At 33.3% G+C, this 23,902-nt stretch overlaps 2 protein-coding genes across 2 annotated transcripts in view; one reads left to right on the forward strand and one right to left on the reverse strand.

The window, feature by feature from the left end:
* LOC140060328 (fermitin family homolog 2-like) overlaps nucleotides 1–23,902 on the reverse strand; it is a 52,166-nt gene that overhangs the window by 14,747 nt on the left and 13,517 nt on the right. The window contains exons 3-7 of the mRNA XM_072106482.1: nucleotides 17,215–17,448; nucleotides 16,607–17,033; nucleotides 1,541–1,751; nucleotides 923–1,057; nucleotides 389–438 (exon numbers count right to left, since the gene is read on the reverse strand). Of these exons, the coding sequence (XP_071962583.1) occupies nucleotides 389–438; nucleotides 923–1,057; nucleotides 1,541–1,751; nucleotides 16,607–17,033; nucleotides 17,215–17,448 (1,057 nt within the window). The remainder of the gene's footprint in view (nucleotides 1–388; nucleotides 439–922; nucleotides 1,058–1,540; nucleotides 1,752–16,606; nucleotides 17,034–17,214; nucleotides 17,449–23,902) is intronic.
* On the forward strand, nucleotides 2,913–4,228 carry LOC140060013 (uncharacterized). Its single transcript, XM_072106042.1, has 3 exons — nucleotides 2,913–3,690; nucleotides 3,795–4,065; nucleotides 4,209–4,228. Exons 1-3 carry the CDS (start codon nucleotides 3,478–3,480, stop codon nucleotides 4,226–4,228), a joined length of 504 nt encoding a protein of 167 aa, XP_071962143.1. The 5' UTR covers nucleotides 2,913–3,477.

A 23,902-nucleotide genomic window follows, 5' to 3' on the forward strand; every position in this document is an offset into this window, starting at 1 on the left:
GTTAACTGTACATTTAAAAAACTATTAGGAGAAATAAGATTCCTTAAACAGGAAAATATGCAATAATAACAATAAAGGCTTTATGAGATGTTGTATGTGTTTTACAGGCAACAGGAAAATAGATTATTACTCAATCAATGCAAATTTATAAGATTCTATTGTTTAATGATCTTTTCTATTGAATCGAAAACAGAAACAAGTAGTTTTAAGTATTTATTGCTGCTATAAATATAAACATTGTATAACAATTTCAACATACTAATAGGGTATGTCAAACTATAGGACAATTTCCTTTATGTTTTAAAGTATATATTAGGGTAAAACCCTAGTAGATATTGGATTTATTTTCAAGTGATGATTTCATTTTTAAAAATCTATTAATAATTACCTGAAATATTTGAATTCATCTTTCAGTTCGGGCACGTTTGTGATGTCATGCTGAGGACAGAAACATTCATAAAATTATGAAAAAGCACACGCAAAAATATAATCTTGTCTAAAAAAGAAAAACTGTACATGCAACAATACATTTTGACATTTATCAAAGATTTCTCTAATACATACTTTCTTCAAAATTTAACAAACAATTTATTTAATCCTCTGTAGAATATATATATATATATTTTTTTTTTGCGATATATTGCATGATTTTTATTACTTGCATCGTTATTGCTTGCTTATAACAATTGTAATGTTAAAATTATCATTTAAGTGTTTTGTGATGCTTGTGTTTTTTGTCTTTGGAAATCTTTAAAAAAAAAAATAGTTAAAATAAAAGATATGCAAACTACAGCTAGAAGCAGAGCAAGCAGGTAGGGGTTTTCCACTACTATTTTTTCCTCCACTTTGTAGGGAAAAGGTAAATGTCTGTTTATCCGGGTAAGCTAGGCACAAAATAGACCTAAAAATAAAAGACACTTACATGTGAGATTGAAGAGATGTTTGTTCCTTGTAAAACCTTTTCCAGATCCAGAAGGTCAGCATCAATGTCATCTTTGCCATTCTTTGCGTTCATATCTGTTTGTTGTGGCAGAATTGATTGTAAATTTATTTGGAGCTGTGAAAGAAAAAAATTCAAAAGTCAATATTTGAAAGAAATTCTTAATTTGTTAGGAATACTGTTGACTTTTTAGACTTTGGCACTCGTAAAGTTAAATTCCTGTAAAGATCACCTTATTCCAGATGAACTTCTGTAATAAGGGTAATCTTAAGACATCTTGCTTGCATATAATGATACCGCTTTTTTACTTTATTTAAAAAGATCTACCTCCAATTTGTACTGGCAGAGCGACATTGTTTTTGAAGGATATTTTTTGATATAACTATGCCTTTAGTTTAGATAACTATTAGGTAATAGATAGCTGCTAGGAAGTTGAATTTTCTTAGCAACTCTCTCAAGAACTGATGAAATCTTTTCAAACTTTAATGTTTCATTTCACAAAATTAGAAAGGCAATCCATCAATACAAATGTAAAAGAAGAGCGTGAATATTATTAAGCAATAATAATGCCTAGTGATTACCTGATGAGCGTCAACTTACTTGTAACGCGGCAAACATAACCATTTCTTCCTCTGTGCAATCAATTTCCTCAGTCAACAATCCCCACTTAGCCTGTTCGTAGATCTGATTGATTCGGACCGCATCTTGTTTTGGATCGAGGTCGTAGAATGAGAAGTATTTATAACGCAACATCAACGTGTCGTTTTCTCGTAATCCTTGTTCCATTAGTGATTTCGACGAGTCCAACCATCTGAAAAGTTCAGACAAGATAGTTGTTATTATTTTTTTTGGGGACACAAATTTTATCATGCAAAAATTAACGGCAATTCCATTATGAAAATATAATAATCAAAAAAGAAAATATTGTAGTAGGAAGTACTATTTGGTATTACATAAACATTTTTTTTTGTCTAGACAAGACATTAAATTCTGTCCTAATAATCAAAATATACAAAAAAAACCACACAATGTGTTTTCGCCGTATAGCCACTAAGGGAGCAGCAATATTATATATTTTGTTGAATAGTATGTATTCAGTATAACATTTTTCTTCCCTTTATTATTAACATAGAAAGAATATAACAAAAATAACTCGACTGAGTATTAAACTAAGAAAAGGTCACGCTTCACTGATCACCAACATAAACAAATGCGTTAGATTTCTCAGCCTCACTGCCCTGCTCAATCTCCATAATTAATCTGCAACACTGACTATCAATCTCCGAGCAAAAGCAGAAGCTAAGGATGACAACATTGCAATTGTTGCCATATGAAAAGGTTGAATCATCATGCAATCAGCGGAGCAAAAATGGTTTCTATTTATCAATGTTTGCTGGCCTGCCAACAGATATAAAGGTTAAACTGAATTGATTCGAAGTAGTCTGCATAGTAGCAGGGTTGCTAACTTCCATTTTTTATGAAGATTGTGCATTTTGTGACAAAAGCACCAAATTTGGCACAAACCTTCTTTAGGGTATATCTAACAATCCTACAAGGGGTGCCCAAAAATCGGAACAATTTAACGACGTCATTTGGACCACGCCCTTTTTTTAGTATTACGTAATTAGGTGAAACCTTAAATCTTCGTATATACATACCAAGTTTGGTATCAAATTAAAACTCATGACATGTACATTGCAATACACACATAAAAAATATATGATTTCTCTTCAGACGGAATATATAGGTCAAATAATGTAATTTTCTCTCATATTCAAGGGTATTTCAATCAAAACGTGCCAATATTGTGTTATGTTATGAACATTGTAGTTATAAGAACAACAATATTCATTTTTGTAATAGAACTACTAATATATATTTATCCTGTATCAGTTACTTTCCTTTAACATATAATTAGGAACCACTGAAAAAAAGTATATAAAACATATACTGTAATCAAACTTGGCTCAATAATCACTGGACTAAGTAAACAGACAAAAGACCATTTGACTGACAATTATGGCGTTAGCATCCATAACAATACATGGAGGTGATTATCAACTTTACTTTTATGAAATTATTTATCTGGAAACAAACACTTATAATGGTACAGAGTTGCTAGATGACGAACAAGTTCCACGGCATGGGTAACAAAGACCAGTGCAAGAAAGACCTGCTGAACGGCACTTGCAGTTCCCTGAGCAATGCAGGCAACCCATTCCTCGATAATTGTTCAGAACTTCTGGTCTTGGATGCTCGAGATTGTGCCAATGAAAGTGCAGTAGTGACAGTTCGTACAATTCAGGATGTAGGTACTACCCAGTACCAAAAATATTTCAAGGAAGTTATTCTCGACAGAAGTGTTGCAATTCAACAAGCCATCAAACAGAATAAGCTGCCGTTGTTCAACACACCACGGTCAAAATGAGTGTCCAAAACAAAGCAACAAGTTAAGAGTTTAAAAAGTGACTGCAGCCTATTCAGTCGACTGTATATTTGCAAGTCAATCTCGTGATGGAGATTTGGAAGATTTCTTCATGCATGAAAACCAGCCATGGCCACCCTCTTTGGCAGTAAATGGAAAGCTTCGACTACCAACTAAGAAGTCTGAGTTGCTACAGCATTTGGAGACTGAAGGCCAGCCTGAACCTCCTACATATTTTGACGTAAAGGTGTTTGACGGAGCTGCTATTGTCCATGCTCTTTCCAGCAACCATGCATTTACATTTGATGACTACGGTGATAATAAGGTGAGTACATTTCTTTGCATTCAGGATTGTATCTATTGTTTAACCACCACATAATTGGTCACTTCTATATGCGGATCGTTATTATTGTATCATTTGTATGACAGGTCTTTCTACCGTGCACCAGACAGCAGCTGCAGAATAGTAACAGAATTGATATAGTGTGGGACACTTACAGAACAGATAGTCTTAAGCAGTCTACAAGAGAAAAAAGAGGAAAAGGGGTCAGAAGGAAAGTTGGGGGACAAACAAAGATTCCAGGGAATTTTCCAGACTTTCTGAAAGATCCAGTAAATAAAGAGGAGTTATTTAACTTTTTAACTACAAAGATGTCTACCCATGATTACTCTGACTGCAAAGAAGTTGACATTACATCAGGTAAGTTTTATTATGATACATACTAATTCATTTTGTTTGTTTGTTTGTAACCAAACGATTAATTTACTTATACAGTTTCGTACCAATAATTAATTAAAAAGGCATATTAAATTAGTAAGTAATTCTTGATATATGTCCTGTAGGCGAGTCTGTTGTATGTTGACATATACTCAACCTATGTCAATCTGCGACCATGAAGAGGCCGACTCCAGGATGTGCATTCACATTGATGATGCCTTAAAGAAAGGCAGCAGGGTTATTCTGGTGCGTACTACTGATGCCATTGTTATCCTGGTTGGTATTTTCTGCAATCTAATAGCCTGTTATCCTGGTACGTGTATCTGGGTCGCATTTGGCATGGGTAAGCACTTCCAATATTTTAATATAAATACCATCTGCCATAACCTAGGAGAGGATAAGTCAAGAGGGCTGCCAGTTTTTCATGCATTTACTGGGTCCGATACTACATCCCAGTTCTTCGGAAAAGCAAAACACTCCGCATGGGAGACGTGGAACTCATTACCAGCAGTCACAGAAGCCTTTCTTTTCGTGGCACATCACCCTTTCAAATCTCTAGGAGTCAACTCATCTCAATTCCAGTTGCTAGAGGAGTTTACATGTCATCTATACGACAAGACAAGTACTTTAAGAAGTGTTACTAAGCTAAGACAATATCTTTTTTTCACGAAAGGCACGGACAATAGACAACATTCCTCCTACACAGGTAAGGGGCGCTTCCATATAATTGTCAATTGTCGTTTAATAATTTATTATCAGGTTCATGTTTTTCTTTCATTAAAAGGTAACACCAATCTTTAAAATGTTTATTGCAGGATGCACTTTTACAGCATTCCAACAGATCCATATACCAAGCAAGCATTTGGACCACCAGTCTACAGCCACAGCAGAATGCTCCATCACCAGAAGACTTTGGTTGGATTAAAACCGGCAGTACATGGACACCAGTCTGGACAATACTACCTGAAGCATCTAAGGCATGTAGGGAATTGCTAAAGTGTGGCTGCAAAAAGTTGCCTTTTTGCTCAGGGAACTGCAAGTGCCGTTCAGCAGTGCACTGGTCTTTGTTACCCATGCCGTGGAACTTGTTCGTCATCTATCAACTCTGTACCATTATAAGTGTTTGTTTCCAGATAAATAATTTCATAAAAGTAAAGTTGATAATCACTTCCATGTATTGTTATGGATGCTAACGCCATAATTGTCAGTCAAATGGTCTTTTGTCTGTTTACATAGTCCAGTGATTATTGAGCCAAGTTTGATACAGTATATGTTTTATATACTTTTTTTCAGTGGTTCCTAATTATATGTTAAAGGAAAGTAACTGGTAACAGGATAAATATATATTAGTAGTTCTATTACAAAAATGAATGTTGTTGTTCTTATAACTACAATGTTCATAACATAACACAATATTGGCACGTTTTGATTGAAATACCCTTCAATATGAGAGAAAATTCCATTATTTGACCTATATATTCCGTCTGAAGAGAAATCATATATGTTTTATGTGTGTATTGCAATGTACATGTCATGAGTTTTAATTTGATACCAAACTTGGTATGTATATACGAAGATTTAAGTTTTCACCTAATTACGTAATACTAAAAAAGGGGCGTGGTCCAAATGACGTCGTTAAATTGTTCCGATTTTTGGGCACCCCTTCTAGGATTGTTAGATATACCCTAAAGAAGGTTTGTGCCAAATTTGGTGCTTTTGTCACAAAGTGCACAAAAAAAGTGCTAAGTTACCCTGCTATAGACCATGTGAACACATACTTATTAATAGACTGAAATAATCGCTGATTTAATAGTAAACTTCCTAAAATTAATTATCTAAATTGTTAAAAACTAAAAGACAATTTCAAGTGTATATGAAAGGCAAGATTATTTTTTAAACCCATTCTAAAAATGTAATAAATTAAAAAATTATGGTTGGAATAAAGTACTACTATAATATACTGTAGTAATAATTTGATGTAAATAATACCTAATTGGATGTAAATCTGTATCCGGCTTAAATAGTAATCCCTATTTCTGAAAAATATATCAAACATTAATCCACAATACTTGTGTACTGTAATCACATTCATGTTGAGACATTGCTATCATGTGATTTAATATCATTCTATTTTATGATAGATTATTGACGTGTAACAATAAAATTCTATTATATATTTTTATCAATTTACATAAAGATTTTTACATAAATGCTTTCATAAAAAAAGTATGTTTCATTCAAAATCATTACAGTAATGAATGTGGATTGAAAGTTAAAACACAATCGATATTGGATGGATAGATCAAGTATAAGCCCTTCTCAGGTATAAGCCTATCTATCGAACCTTCATTAGTTCGTACAAGAGGTCGGTGTTAATTTATTTGTCTTCTGTTGTTTTAACTGGCAATATTTAAACAGGAAAGGAATAGAGGAAGTAAAAGGGAGGAAGAGGGAGAATGTCTGGAGTAATAATGCTGAACACTTCCTGAAATTTATTGTGGCTTTAGTGAAATAGAATTCTTTAGGGAAAAGAAGTTCTGATGTACTGTAGAATTGTAAAAGTTCCCTGTGTTTATGGTACAATAGATAGATTATAATTAGTGACACTGACAAAAAAAATTTAGAATTTAACAAAAGAGAAAGTAAAAAGTACTGTGCGTTGAAAGCCTTTAAAAATTAATAGTTTAACAGAAGTGCATTATAGTACAGTATATGATGAATTATTACATTTCAAACTAAATAAAATGTTCCTTATATCATTTCATATCAGTTTTTCATGGCAACAATAAAAAAGCCATATTTAGAATACAAATGAAAAAGAAAGTGAAAAGTAACGTGGGTTGAAAGCCTTTCACAGTTTAACAGAAGACAGTGCATTATAGTATATGATGATGAATTATTATATTTAAAACTAAAATATTCCTTATATCATTTCGTATATAAAGGCAACTGAGTTCATGGCAACAATATTGTTATTGTGTACAGTAATCTATCTAACAGAATTGACCATTGAATTACTTAACCATGTCAGGCCAGTCACGTTTTGACCAACAGTGACATCATTCATCCTGTTAAAATCTATACCATCACAGAAACTAATTTTGTCATAAAGTGACCATCCTTCATTTAAATTAAAACAATTGATGAGTTTAAATGTAATGACCATGATTACTGACCAACTAGTTTAATTAAATTCATAAATGGCTAATAATTGCATTTTAATTTTCAATGGTAACTAAAGTCAACGTTCTGACATCAATACAGTTTCTATGAATTCTCTCCCGAAACTTGATAGTTTGGATGACAAATATTGTTGAATTTATAAAATATTCATAGTATTATTATTAGTAGACTGTTAATTATTTATGGTTCATTAGAAATAATTGGCAAAAAAGATACTTGAAAACATGTATACAGTATTGAAAACCATCGATATACTTTTGTCATTCTAAGAATTTTGTCTAAAGTAAATGTCTGTCAAACCAAGTAGAAGAAGTTTAAAATAATACAGTGACTGAGAAGTTTAGTTACAGCTACAGGCCTGTGGCTGTATTCACCATTCACACTCACAATTACAGTATACAGTACTCATATTACATAAACTTGTGTGCGAATTTAGCCTAATTTAGGTGGTGGGACAATACTAGCGGATAGGATTACTGTATACTTACTGTAGTCATATGGTTATACAGATAAGTATACTTTTAAATGTTGTCGTAATCACAAACATTGTAAGTAAAATTCGGCACCAAAAAAATTGTGAAATAGACAGTTTGTAATTGAGATGTTTGTCACGATTTTAAACAGGTTACCGGTTTTATTGCGTAGTAGTCGTTTTGTACAGGAAATATGAAATCCAAGACTTGATGGTTAATAGCAGTATGGACTGTAACAAGTCCCTTGGTGATTTGTGTCCAACTGGTATAGAGTATTAACCCTAGTAACAATATCCACAGACTTAATAGCCAGGCTAGACACAGGCTAAGCTTTTCACCACAATATCATTTAAATAACATATTTCATCTCATCATAATACTTGGTTACCAGATTATTGCGAGATCAGTGCGAGGTGTACAGCTGAAACAGGTCTCTTTTTATGACCACAAAGATTTGGTTTCCCTATTACATAATTATTGTAACATACTGTAAACTATGGCACGCCAGGACGGACATAACTATGACAAGTTGACCTTGCTGTTTATGTAGACATCGCTCGTGTTGAGTTTACACATCGCTCGTGGTATGGAGACATCGCTCGAGTTGAGTTTACACAAAAACTCAACACGCGCGATGTGTAAAAACTCAACACGCGCGATGTGTAAAAACTCAACACGCGCGATGTGTAAAAACTTAACTACTATTCATTAAATACTGTCATTGCACTCAGACTTGGAGTAAAATACATTAATGTACGAAAATCAATTAACCTTCCTACAAACTGTCTACATCTCTATAAGACCACATCATACACCCCATTACCCTGATTATACATTGTAGTCAATGTAAACATACTAATTGGCAGCCAGGCCTAATTCACCATAATTCTGGCTCCAAAGTTTAACAATTAAATCTTTTCTTACAAGTAGGTAAAACTATGCCAGTTGGAAATCTATACCTATACTATTATACCACTGTTCATAATATGCGCACAGATGCGTAATAAAGGCTGTGTAAACTGTAATTGTGTAAGTGTAATTTTTCAGGTTTAGGAGGTAACACTTCGACTGATAGTGTCTAGATCGTTGGGTACCGACTGCGGAACCTATTGAGTTTTGACAGGAAATCTTGGTAAGCCAATACAAATGGTTAGATAGACAGTGATCCTACAAGTACTGGCTGCTAGCTTATAATATTTACTCAGTGCACAAATTAAAAAATAATTATACTAAAGTTGATAATTAACAGTATTTTGCTTATGAAATATATTGTATTTGTTTATTGTATTTAACTTCAACAACTGTTGTGGGAATGGCTATTACTTGTGTTAAAATCATGGTATAGAAAGAATGACAAAATAACTTTACCCAGGCCTTGTCTTTTAAGGTGAGCGAGTACGATCACTCACCTAACACACTCCTAAACTTCCCTTTAGGAGTGCGATTTACAAAACACTTAAATTTGGTAAACTTCTGCACACTAAAATACAAACAGCACACCTACAGCTGCACCCCTGAATGTATTGAGGAGTGCAATTTGTAGCACACCTATCATTTTCTAAAGACAAGGACTGTTTACCAATTTGCTTCTCCGACAAAAGGATATCTGGTCAAATTAAAACATACTGTACGCAATTCCTACACATGACACAACGAGTCTAATTTGCACTAATGGGATTGAATATTTTTACAAATTCTCATTTTGCTGATTCAATCAACGTTATGTGTGCCCGTTGGTAACTGTAATTGCTAGATATGGTAATATCGTTCATCTCCATCAATCCCATAAAACATAACACGATGTTAGGTAATTGAACTTGCCTCGCAAAACAATCTGATAATTAGTTAGGGCTTTGGAAAAAAAGAACTATGATGTCATTAGTTCATCACAAAGTGTGATGAACTAGTGACATCATGCGTCTTTTTTTGGAGTGTGATGAACTTTGTGCATCTTATCTATTATAATCTATTATGTAACAACAAAGTACAACGATTGAAAACTGTGCAAAACATCATTATTGTACTGTAGTTACTTTGATGAATCTAGAACACTAAGGTGTGCACCTATACAGTATACCAACAGGGCACAATGCTTTGAAAAATGTGCATTATAGTATAGTACTGTATGATCCTAGAACACTAATTAGTGCATCTTACATGCCAATGGGGCACAATGTTTTGAAAACTGTGCAATAGTATGATGACCTAGAACACTAATTAGTGCATCTTAACCTTACATATGGCAATGGGGCACTATGTTTTCAAAACTGTGCATTATAGTATGATGATCCTAGAACACTAATTAGTGCATCTCACATGGCAGTGGGGCACAACGTTTTTAAAACTGTGCATTATAGTATGATGATCCTAGAACACTAATTAGTGCATCTCACATGGCAGTGGGGCACAACGTTTTTAAAACTGTGCATTATAGTATGATGATCCTAGAACACTAATTAGTGCATCTTACATGGCAGTGGGGCACAACGTTTTTAAAACTGTGCATTATAGTATGATGATCCTAGAACACTAGTTAGTGCATCTTACATGCCAGTGGGGCACAACGTTTTTAAAACTGTGCATTATAGTATGATGATCCTAGAACACTAATTAGTGCATCTTACATGCCAGTGGGGCACAACGTTTTCAAAACTGTGCATTATAGTATGATGATCCTAGAACACTAATTAGTGCATCTTACATGCCAATGGGGCACAATGTTTTGAAAACTGTGCAATAGTATGATGACCTAGAACACTAATTAGTACATCTTAACCTTACATATGGCAATGGGGCACAACGTTTTCAAAACTGTGCATTATAGTATGATGATCCTAGAACACTAATTAGTGCATCTTACATGCCAATGGGGCACAATGTTTTGAAAACTGTGCAATAGTATGATGACCTAGAACACTAATTAGTGCATCTTAACCTTACATATGGCAATGGGGCACAATGTTTTCAAAACTGTGCATTATAGTATGATGATCCTACTGTAGAACACTAATTAGTGCATCTTACATGCCAATGGGGCACAATGTTTTCAAAACTGTGCATTATAGTATGATGATCCTAGAACACTAATTAGTGCATCTTACATGCCAATGGGGCACAATGTTTTGAAAACTGTGCAATAGTATGATGACCTAGAACACTAATTAGTGCATCTTACATGCCAGTGGGGCACAATGTTTTGAAAACTGTGCAATAGTATGATGACCTAGAACACTAATTAGTGCATCTTACATGCCAGTGGGGCACAATGTTTTGAAAACTGTGCAATAGTATGATGACCTAGAACACTAATTAGTGCATCTTACATGCCAATGGGGCACAGAGTTTTGAAAACTGTGCATTATAGTATGATGACCTAGAACACTAATTAGTGCATCTTACATGGCAATGGGGCACAATGTTTTCAAAACTGTGCATTATAGTATGATGATCCTAGAACAATAATTAGTGCATCTTACAGTACATTACATGGCAATGGGGCACAACGTTTTTAAAACTGTGCATTAAAGTATAATGATCCTAGAACACTAATAAGTACATCTTAATCTTACATGCCAATGGGGCACAACATTTTGAAAACTGTGCATTATAGTATGATGATCATAGAACACTGATTAGTGCAAAGGGGCACAACATTTGATGATCGTAGAACACTAATAAATGCTAGTTATCTATTGATATATTTAAACCAGATCCAAAATTGATCATCACAAATTCACCATTTCATCTTCCACCATCACCGCCCGTGTATAAAGTGTAATTAAACTTGCAACATCGGGAACAGCTTAACCCATTGGATGCTAATTACTAGTGTGACCTTATCTATCTGACCTACATCTTGATAAAGCTAAAAATAACAAGTTACCAGTCAATGGCCTGGAAACGTATGTATGTTTCATGACAAATTATGAATAAATGATGTAAATCTATTAAACAATGTGTTTGTATCAACAAAAACAATTACTGGCTATAATTTGTCAGGTTGTGCAAACTTCAGCTTCAACTTACACTATTCATTTCCAAATTGTATGTGATTAAAAAATAAAATAAGCAAAACAGTGGGGAAAACCAAAAGAGCAATGCTCATTCTATACATTACACACTGCCTGTATATGTACATACATGACACAAACAATGTCATTATCTCAGTGATAAATTAATACAACACTACTGAATACTATGGAAAATGATTCACGAGGGGTACATGACAATTGGTTGGTCATCCTATATGCCCACCACACAGGCACAGGCTAAACAGGCTTTAACCCACCTAAAATTTAATAGCCATGTCTTTAAAATATAAAATAATGACTATTTTCATTTTTCTGCAATATCATTTTTATCATTTATGAAATACTGTATATCTCCCTCCCCCTAATATAATGCTGGATATTAGCTCCCTGCCTCCATCCTTCCTTTCCCTCTCTCCATATCTCTTAAAAAACCCAGTGCGACTCGAACCTAGTTTTGTGAATCTACAACTATACCCTATGATATAAAGCCACTATAAACCATGACCAAGTTTACAGAAGTTCAGTGGTTTTGTGGGTAAAATAACGATCTTTGTTTACTTTTGATAACAATCTATGACGTAGATTTTCTGATGTGAGTGGGATGGTAGATACAGTACTTTCATAATTTATGGTTTTGAAAGAAAAGAAAAGATAAATGGTTTCATTGTATCAGAAGGAATGGACAATAATTACGACATAAACCACAATGTTAATGTTGGTACTAAATTTTAATTTGATAAAATTTACTAGGAAGAAAAGGAGCTTTCCAATAACAGGATGGGTTTTCAAAGAACCAAGCACTAAACAATAACACGCTTAAAAGTCGTTAATCACTTTACAAGTTGAATATTCATGATGTACAGTAACCTCTGCAATTAAAACCCCAAATTTGCAGAACTGTTATCTACTGTACAACATTATCTTAAAGGTTATTTAGTTCCTTTAAATTGTTTTCTCATTCATTCACATTTATTTTAAACATTCCAAGAAAAAAACAAGCATGCAATTTACAATTGGTGGTAACAATTGTAGGAGCAGTTTTAGAGATCGGAAATAGGAGTAAAATAACTTCTCTTATACCAACCCTTAAACAGGAAAAAAGAAAAATAAACAACTGCATTTATTTGTGGACGGAACCCTCTGTATATTATACTTTTGACTAATCTTTTAATAAAATTAACGGAACCATTTATCTAGCCTACTGATAGCACCTTACTATAGGCACAAGCTAAAGACACATCCAAGCACCTCCCTCTTTTACTTAGCACATCAAAGCTACATCAAATGTACACACTACATATTGATCTATTCTAAAGTCACTATACTATACAAAGTTATGTCAATATCATTATGACTGCTATCTTCGTGATCAGTCAATATCAGTATACTTTAAAATCTGGGTTAAAGTACTTCAACTTATCCAAATATTGGGAAAATATTAAAAACATCCTAGACAAGGATAAACACATTTCCCATTTAAAGTCAACAGGAAAAGATTAAAGTTAAACAAGGTATCATTTCAGTGACATTGATTAGTCAACTGGGACAGAAATTTTAGTGTTGTTTTATACAATTTTGGGAGACTTTTTGATGTCAAAACATATAGTACTATAAACAAGCATAGTTTTAAATGAGAAACAATGCTCAATACTTTATTAGTTCAAAGTTGGACAACCTACAGTAAAATGTTTGCTCTTTAAAATGCACAATTGTTTGATAAAAAACGCCTCCAGAAATACTAGTTCTATTTACATAAAACACTTATCTGTGAGCGCGATTGTAGTCAATGAAAAATATAACTTCATATATTCATTTTATCTAAACAACAACCCCACGCTATGAATGTGTTTACCGGCAACTTGACTTTTAAACTTTCCACTTTCTTCTTCTTGTTGATCTTTCACTTTTATTTTATTTGTAGCAAAAGTTCAAATGGACAGAGGAAATGTACCAGATACGATGTCGGATGTTGCCATAGATAATCTTAATTTAGCAAGACCGCCAAATAATTAAAGAGTAACTGTACATAAAGAAATGGACATGAAATTTGATTTATTATTATCTATAGTAGTACTACGGTACATATTTAACAAAAATGTCATACTCAAACACAAACTCGCCAATTTTATAGTTTATCATGCATATAAACTAAGTCTCATTGAGGCTATAGGGAGTGGAGCTGAAAGAGTTGTAATACAACCCTGGCATAAGGTCAGAGGATTGAACCCTCGACCTAGGGATTGGAAGGCAAGCATGTTAACTAACAAGCTACAACTCTATAGCTCTACATTATAAACTGAATCAACCTAAAAAATTAATTTACCATTTCCAAATGTTTGCTACAGTATATTTCTTTTCTTGTTAATTTTGTTTGGCTACTATTGTACATTAGTTGTGAGAATAGGTAAACACCCAAACAGAGTTGAAACACTTGTATAGAATTGGATCAGAGTATAAATAAACAATGGCTATTGAATTTACTGTAGCAAACAGATAAGCATCCACGATGAGTTATCCAGCATTAGAATGGTTTGTTTGTGGAGCCTAAAGATTTACATAAAATTATCTTATAATAAGATCAGAAGACAATTAAAATCTGAATAAGAGAAAGGATTGTGCAAGATTATTGCTGTCAAATCAGAAATCTTGATAGTGCCATTCCCACCATTAATAGCATCAGATAAATACGGCACAGTCAGATAAGGATATTTTAGAGATATCATCTCTTTGATTCTATTATATAAATAAAATATACTGTAACATTATGGAATAACAAAGTAAATTGGAAGCAAATAAATAATATGTTTGTTCACTGAATAGAATATACACTATTAAGTACTGTAATTTTATAGTCAAAGAAGTCGTCAAAATATTACAATTAAAGATTTCATCCAATTCAGATAAAAACACATTTCAGTTACTAACACAATCTATAATATTGAAACTCGTATTCTGTTGACCTAAGGTGTTTCAATTGACCGTTTGTCCAAAGGGTCAATACGAGATGACCACTCATCTGAACACAGCACTTGAGGCAATGAATATTGTGTTTACACTGGCATTTAATTTAATTCACAGTTTGGTTCTTGATCTAACAAACTGTCAATTTTCCCAAGTGAGATATTTTTTAATAGATTGCCCGGACATTAGGTTTTCATTGGGACTGTCATATTATAAGTATTTTAAAACGTGCACTAGTAGTGTAGTACACTATTAATGTGACTATTAAACATGGTAAAACTGCTTTCAATTTTTTTTTTATCTATAAATAAGATCATAAATGTTTTAAGCAAACAATACCCTGGTACAGTACAAAGTCCAAAATAAAATGACACCACCATGACTATCATTTTAATCTCGTCATCGCATCATAGTTTTACTTTACAGTTTGTTCCACTATACTACTGTACTTTTTTAATATACCGTAACCTGGCAACTTTTAAAGTTACCTTTATACAGTGTATGCAGTAGGAATTTTTCAATCAATTTATTAATATTACTACAAACTGTGAACTCTTCCAAAACTTGACACCATTTTTTATACAAAAAAAAAAGGAAATATTTGTTTACTATTCTTTGCAGCAATATTAAAATTAGTAAATTTTGCAAAGGTTTTAATTTTCATTTTAGTTTGGATAAAGTGCAGTATCACAACATTTATTATCCATATTTTTGAAAAATATTTCATAGTTGTACAACAAATATTAATTTTTAATTAATATTTCATTTTTAATTAAAAGTATTATCAGAAAGAGTTATTCGAACTTTTCCCTCGTATTATAGAATATGAGATAGCTTTTAGTACTGTACGTCTATGACACAGATTGATAAAAACCATTTACTAATTTCCGAGGCATTCAGTACAAATTATATTTAAATAAAGCTAATCTATTTTTATAGGTCTACATGTTTATCTGTTTTATAAATTTAAGGGAAAGAAAGTACAGTAGTTTTAATATCAACATCAAAATTTATTATCCTCATAATTACGACCAATGAAATAGGTCATGTCACTGACCTTTGATAACCTATGAGACAACATTTTCTCACAAAGTTACATTCAAGCAAATAGTCTCATGAGGGTCATCATAATTACCATTAAAACTTCTTGAAATTGTTTTTTGATTACATGGTCATTTATAGAATAATATTCTGGTGCCAAAGTTAAAAATGAGTTGAGAATGAGAATGAGAATTTATCACTGCATTAGTATTACCCAGGAGGGACAAAATAGGTTGGCAAAATTTCCTGGTACTGTATTGTGCTTGGTGGTGTGTCATTAGTTGACCCTAGCTTAGTAGGGGGCAGAGTGAGGGCTTAAAGGTGTGATGAGTTGAGAGGATTCACATCACACAGTGAGAATAGGATGAAGAGTCATACCAGAATAAGGGACCACCTTATAGTTAACTATAATCAGATGAACTCAGGGATGTTATAAAATGTTTGAACATTATTTATTGGTGGTGTATATTTATTCTGCAATCTCTAAAGCCTGCTTTGTTTGCGCGAATCAAAAGCGCCAGCTATACGCATGCATATTTATCATTCAATTTTCAAATCTCTTTCTACAACGAATTCTAGTTCCCAATTCAGCGAAATTGGTACAGTAGTTCAAATTTTTGCGTTGCGAAAAATGCATAACCAATCAGAGTTCAGGAAATGAATAATGACGTCATTATAAGGAGCACTCACATAAATCGAAATACTCATTAGACACGTGATGGAAATGAAAATCACATCGCTCCTGAAGTGGAAAGGGTAGCATGATTTTGTTCTTTGCTTTAGTGGAAAAAAGGCTTGGAACTGGGAATCTCAAAATGACTAGAATGTACTTACCCCTTATTTATTATGGCTTTTTCTCTGAATGTCTTCGGCCTGACAAGTCCATCTAAAGCTTCTCTTGTAGGTACTTGTGGACTGTTTGTGAGCGACATGTTGAGGCCTTCACAAGACCCATCACTATAGCTAGATCCTGTGCTATATATTGACACAGCTGTTCCGTTTTGTCCTGGGAAACTTGAGTTAGATCCGGGTGTACCAGGGGTATTGGTACCGGATCTGGATTTATTAAAAGGTGTCGGGGAGTGTGGAGCAATTCCGTCCAAGCTCCCGGTAGATGCTAAATCAGCACTGTTACTAGACGCCATTGAGTCTCGGTCTCGGTCACCACGCTTTTTCCTTATCGTGTCTTTACCATTTGGTTTTAATAACGATTTTTCTTGGGGCCGCCTTAAAAATGATAGTTCTTCTGGATGACGAATACCTTTATACAAATGAATGAACAAAAAATGTAAAGTTAACATGTATGCACCTCCTCAAATTATCATAATGGGTAATAAAGTAGGTTGGCGAGGCGTCCTTTTGCCACTACAACTAGTAAATCACTTGTTTAACAATGATTTAATTAATCATAACTGCAATCTAATAATAAATAATTAACTTACCAAGATCTTTACACAAATCCTGTACAGCATTAAACACCATACTAGAGAAACTGACAGGTAGGTCGAGGAGTTGCATGTCTGGTAGCTGTACTCGCAGTGTTTTATGCATCGGTGTGAACCAGAGTTTAGAATCGGCCATCACGTGACACTGGTCAAGCGTTGAGTTGGTTCGAAGCAGCCAGGTGTTTTTATCTGGCCACCACATTGCGTGGTCAGACCAGTCCATTGTCACATCTGCAAAATTAATTGTAATCTACCGTAGTATAATAGTCTTGTAAGCTCTGTAGCTCTTCACGGGCGGCATATAAAAAATGTCCAGTTTTGCAAGTAGTACAATATATTTATCAGGGAGTTGTAAAATACAACTCCCTGATATTTATTGTATAATATTAATAAAATAAAAATGTAAATATTGTAGTCAATGACCTCAAAAACTACAATTTGGAACCTAATGCTATTGATCCATAATATATAAACCATGTTTCATGATCCCATCATTGGAATAATTTAATTATATAATCTGCTAAATATTGAATGGCAATTTACAGTGACTGACTGGCTAAACCCAGAGGCCCCGGAGCTTATGGGGGACCAGAGCAGTGTCCAGAGGGAAAAAACAGCCATTAAAATATATCGAAAAAGGCTAAAACGCCAGAGCCCTCCAGCATTGGGTTCCTAATCCAGGGGCCTCTGCGTTACTCCATTGACTGTAGATATTTGAAATGGTACTTTATACTTATAGATATCTGAGAACAATCGCCTCTACCCAAGACTCAAACTTGAAACATTTGGATGTAAACAAGTACAACTGAATTAAGAATGAACCATGAACAGCACTTTTAAACGCATCCTTCTAAACGCTGCTGCGCTTAGAAGATGACTTTTGAGCCGATACCCATTAACTACTTAAATGATTTATTTTAAAACGCACTGTGATGATTGCACCTAGCTAGCAGAAAAAGACACTTCCCATGAGAATTGTAGGCATGGAGAAAGTTAATCCTTCTGACATAAAATAATATAATTTATAATGTCAAAAACAATAGTGTGTGAAGTTGCTTGTTTTTTTAATCTATTTTGAAATGAACAGTTCAGTTGGTGTTACGCAGCAGGAACAGACCCCAGCATATTAATATAAGAAGCACTGTACCTACTGTAGTATGAGATGTCAGATAATGACACTCCTGTATCTCTGTACAGTATATCGTTATTATGTGACATATAGAAGATATCCGATTGGTATAGGATGGTGGAGAGGGAGACAAATGGGAGAGAACTTTTCTCAAGCTTTGGGGCTCAAAAGGAAATTTATTAGATAATTCTTGTATCATGGTTTAGTTGACAGACAGCCTTATTATTGAAGGCTGAAAGTGTAATATGGTGATGATGATCATGAGAAGGCTAGATCACTCTGAAGGGAGTCACAAAAAAACGTGAAAGATGATAAACAAGGGTCTTGTATACAGTTACCATGACTACAATTCTAAAAGAGACTATAAAAGAGGCAATATAGATGAGGAATATTATGCTAACAAGTCAGAAGTACTACACTTTCGTTTTTTCATATTCATTGTATCATATTAACATTTAATATTTAAAGACCCCTTCCCTGCAATTTTGGACGTTTTTTGGAAAATAATACATATATATCACTTTAAAAACATTAAACCATGTCATTCCTTGTCTTAAATGTACGTTTTATGGTAAATTATGATAAAAAGTGAGAAACAATGCACTACCTAAGTAGCTCGCGGCGATCGACCTCTCGTGGATGGTCTTAGGCCTAGCCTGGCTAGGCTTAGTTTTTTAGGCCTAGCTGGTAAACATCGGTAACGTACGAACATCGTACGCTAGCTATATACCTAGCCTGACGTTGTATAGTTGCTGCATTAATTGTCTTTCTATTTTTGCCAGACTCCGTTGATACAAATTGGGGAAAACCCGATATTTTCGCTGAAAAGTTAGGAGTCTTCCATTTGTTTTGGCCTCACGATCGATCGAAAAGTGGGCGAATTACAGGTGAAAAACAAAAATATCAATCCGCGCGCAATGCATTTTGGGATTTATAGCGGGCCGCTATAATTATTAAAATCGACTTATTTTTCACATTTTAACCGTTTAAAGACGAAAAAAGTTATCGCAATAGGACCATATAGTATTATTTTTACATTAAATATAGTTTGTGATCTTAAATTAGATCTAAAAAACGTAGGGAATGGGGCTTTAAATCTTTAATATTTAATACATAGCATAAAATTCAGATAAAATTGTGTAATTTTAAACTGCCTCAATAAGGCCTCTGATGTATCATACAATATTACGTACAGCTCATTCACGTGAAAAACTGAAATGATGAATAATATGGCATCAGTCAGATTTTTATTGCATTACAACGTGTTTAATGAGAAATAAACCAATGAGGCCTTTGGGTAAAAATATTAAATTGTACTATCTACCTGCTATTAATAGAGTACTGTCGTGGAAAATAAACATTTTTTTTTTTTGTAAAAAAAAAAGGGAAATAAGATTGTTATATAAAGCTCTGTCTACACTATCAACTAGTTTGACAAAAAAAGCGTGATGTGCCCAAATATGTTGGTAGTGATATGACATCATCGTGTCCATATGTTGGCACATCACATTACCATGTACAGTATTTGTCACATTACCATGTACAGTATTTGTCACAAAAAGTCTGTAGATAGATCTTAAAACTTAAAAGGCACCGCCTGATACCTACTGCACTAACTTTTATGTACAGTATTCCTGCTAATTTAAATAAAATATGTAATTTATGCTCACGACCAAGCTATTTACTGAACATTTACTGAGAATACAGCATTTTTTAGCTTCTTTGATTAAATCATAAGCTCTGATACACATGAATGGAGATATCAATAATAATCAATGTAATTAATGACAAACCACTTAAGATAAATTAACAGCTTAATTCTAAATATTGAGGTTGTTTATTTTGATTTATCACTTGAATAGAATTAACTCACAAAATATCAATATAATAAATCGTAACATAATTATTAAATATTAATTAATTATTAAAGTACAAGAACATTTCAAATGTTTTATTAAAATTTAATTTTTAAGCAATATATAATTTTTAAATAGCAATTATTACGTTTCTTACAAATGCTTTACTTTATGTATAATCCAATGTGTTAATATAATCCCACTAACCCCATGCTAAATTTGACAAATTAAACATTGTTAATGCTTGCATTCTTCCTCCCCTGTAACACTGCCCTTCCAATATATCACCTCCTACTGTATATACCGGTATATAAAAAAAAAAATCTTAGATCACACAGACAAATGGTACTGTTACTACAGTATATCACTAGTTTTGTCATTAAGGAACAGTTTAAAGCTCTGTCTACACTAGTTTGACAAAACAAATGTGATGTGCCCAAATATGGTAGTGATATGACATCATTGTGTCCATGGGCACATCACATTTTCTTGTCACATAAAGTTTGATAATGTAGACACAGAGCTTAAGATTGAATAGAATCTCAATATTGATTGAATTACTATGCAATGTTGCCGCTTCGCTAGCCTAATCAACTTTCTACTTAAACAATTGTCCAGCGTAAGCGTTTCCACCTGCTTGAGCTATTGATTCTCCGTTATGACATTAACCGCCGCAAAAGTCAAACAACAAGTTACGAATGTGCTCAACATTGCTGAATGACCAGATTTGGGTTAAGATTTACGTAAAGCTAAATAATTTCTCAAGGAGACCCATCCTGCCAGGCCCCACCCATTTAGAAATTTACTATATATAACAGATAGGACATTAATCACGTTAATTCACATTTATTAGTTTCTATGGTAAAGCAATACAATAACAGCAATACAAGTAACAGAACAATAAAACATTAAATATAGGCTTATTTCAGATGGTGATTTCTAACTACTGTGTATACCTTATTGACATTTAATATCTCCAACCAGCTTGAGTAGTACTCTACTCTACCAGAGTATCAACCATATTTATAACATTTTGAAGCACATAACCATTCTACCATCTGCTATGTTACTAGGACATACTTATGACAAATGTTTAAATAATTATGTGTACAGTACTACTAACCATATTGTTTCTACAACAACCAATGTGTATTCATTAGCCCTTGACAAATGAGGTTCCGTTTTGGTTGGTTTTTGCTTTCAATTGCTTTAAAACACATTGAACAAAAAAATAATGTTGTGAAGCATAGAATAGAAGGAGAAGAATAAATGCCAGTCAGATAATTAATGTTTAGGCCTATATGGTGATACAGTATACTGTACGCTGACTCAATGTTGTCATAAGGACGTATACTAGACTGTACAATATACCATAGAGTACAAACTAGTTTAACAAAAAAATTGTGTGGTAGTGATATGCTTACAAATATGGTAGTGATATGCTTACAAATATGGTAGTAATATGCTTACAAATATGGTAGTAATATGCTTAAATATGGTAGTGATGTTTAAATATGGTAGTGATATGACATCATCATGTCCATATGGCATACAATATCACATGTTTGTCACATATGATAAAGTTTGATAACTGTGTAGCTTAAGAGCATGAAGGCCTACAGTACATGTGTAACTGTGGAATACCCTTGAGAGCTAAATTAAGTATGCCTTGGTTTTCTAAAGTACTAATGAAGTCATTAATCTTGGTAGGATCAGAGTAGAATTATGAAAACTCATACTAGAAAGTGTAGTTTGACATTGTTTACTCAATGACCAGGTGATGAGAGTATGTTACACATGTGAACATCAAGGAGACTCACTCATCTGGAATTGTATAGGAAATGTGATGCGATTAATCATAACAAGGCATACATAGTCATCAATATTAATTCTTCATCTCAGTGGGCTGCGTGGGTAGCGAACTGTGTGAGGTTGGTAGTACTGTGTGAGGTGGGTGGTATAATAATTTCCTGGGGGAAAATACTGATCTACTATCTCAATGTAGCCTAAAATAGGTTACATGCATGCATCCTCATTGTCAGATTTGTTATTAGTTTTCCCATTCTCTATTGTCTCCATTTGTATACCATTCTCCTTCTTTTTATGTGAACATTGTTATTCATACAGTACTACTATAGTATTCTCACTCCTGAGGACGATCAAAGTATATTGATCGAAACGTTGAGAAACTCAACAGTGCTTTTCAGAACTATTATACACATGGTGTACCGCAAACTTTATTATCAACACATACTCTATTATATTACATGAATTCTTACAGAAAGATCCATTTTCAATATGCCACAAATGCTCAAACTAAAGCTCTGTCTACACTATTAAACCTTATGTGACATGTGATGTGGTCATATACAGTTTGAACATGATGTCATATCACTACATTTAAGAATATCACTACCATATTTGGGCACATCACAGTTTTTTTTGTCAAACTAGTTTGATAGTGTAGACAGAACTTAACACAAATAAAGACAATAAGAAGAATTAAGGTAGAAGACTGGAAGCTACCAACACCTACCACATTTTAACCGCAACAATAATCATATCAACCATAGTTATAAACAACAGAAACCACACAGGAAGGATAAGGAGTAGGGTTTAGGATAGAGAATGCATCCTTTATAGTACTTTCTATTGACACGGTATAGTTATTGTATCTTCCCAAGTACCTACTGTATACTACTGCAGAAACCACAAAATGAGTGACCCTTTTCTAATAACTACTGTACCCTAAAACAGTTTACTGCAGTTTTACAAAGAATATTCGTTTACTACGTAACATCCAATAACTAACCACAAAAATTAAACATTTTAAACTTTGTCAAAATACTGTAATCTTCAATATAAAATTACATTAAATACTAATTACTATAGTAGGCCTATGTGTTGCAGCCAAATACTGTATAGTGACGACTGCACTTTGGTTATTGTTTTAATTTGGAAAACACATTTTAAAAAATATATTTATATTTGGTATTTCTATAACCTTTTGTTTTGCCTTACAAAACTACCAAAAAAAAGCTCATTTGACTGATCCATCACATGTTATTATTCAAACATTACATTGTATACAAAATACAAACAATTGAAAAGTTGTTTTTTCTCTAGCAGAAGAATAAGTTCTCATGGTAGTTTTACAAGAGTCAATGTACTTGCAGATGTATGCCCCTTTTAATTGTACAGATGGTGTGTGATGTAACAAGACCCACGTTTTCCCCTAGGGCCATGCATTCATAAGATTAATTTCAACAAGGGTTAAGCCCATTATTTAATCTTTGTACAATACCTTCACAAAAATCTATGTGTTAAATCTTGTATACAAATTCTTAACACATAATGATTGAGTGCTTATTGATTAAAAGAATTTATTGCTGTTTTACAACAGAGAAACAAGTTGTTTAATGTTCAACAATCATTCTGTTATGGACTAGGCTGTACTGTATGTATGTATACATGCTTAATTCACCACAAAAAAAACCCATACAGAATATAATTCATTGACTACAAAGTATGTACAGTACTCTCCCACGGTTTAAGATAAGTTGCGAACAATTCTGTGAAAGTTATCTGTACTGAGCTATATTTAGACATAAATAAAGGATTATTCATAAGATGAATCATATCTCATATTATTTGCATAAAATACTTAAATTAGAAATTCATCTGTATAACTCAAAAAATT

The sequence above is a fragment of the Antedon mediterranea genome, chromosome 10, assembly GCF_964355755.1.
Source record: "Antedon mediterranea chromosome 10, ecAntMedi1.1, whole genome shotgun sequence".
In the NCBI taxonomy this organism is placed as follows: domain Eukaryota; kingdom Metazoa; phylum Echinodermata; class Crinoidea; order Comatulida; family Antedonidae; genus Antedon; species Antedon mediterranea.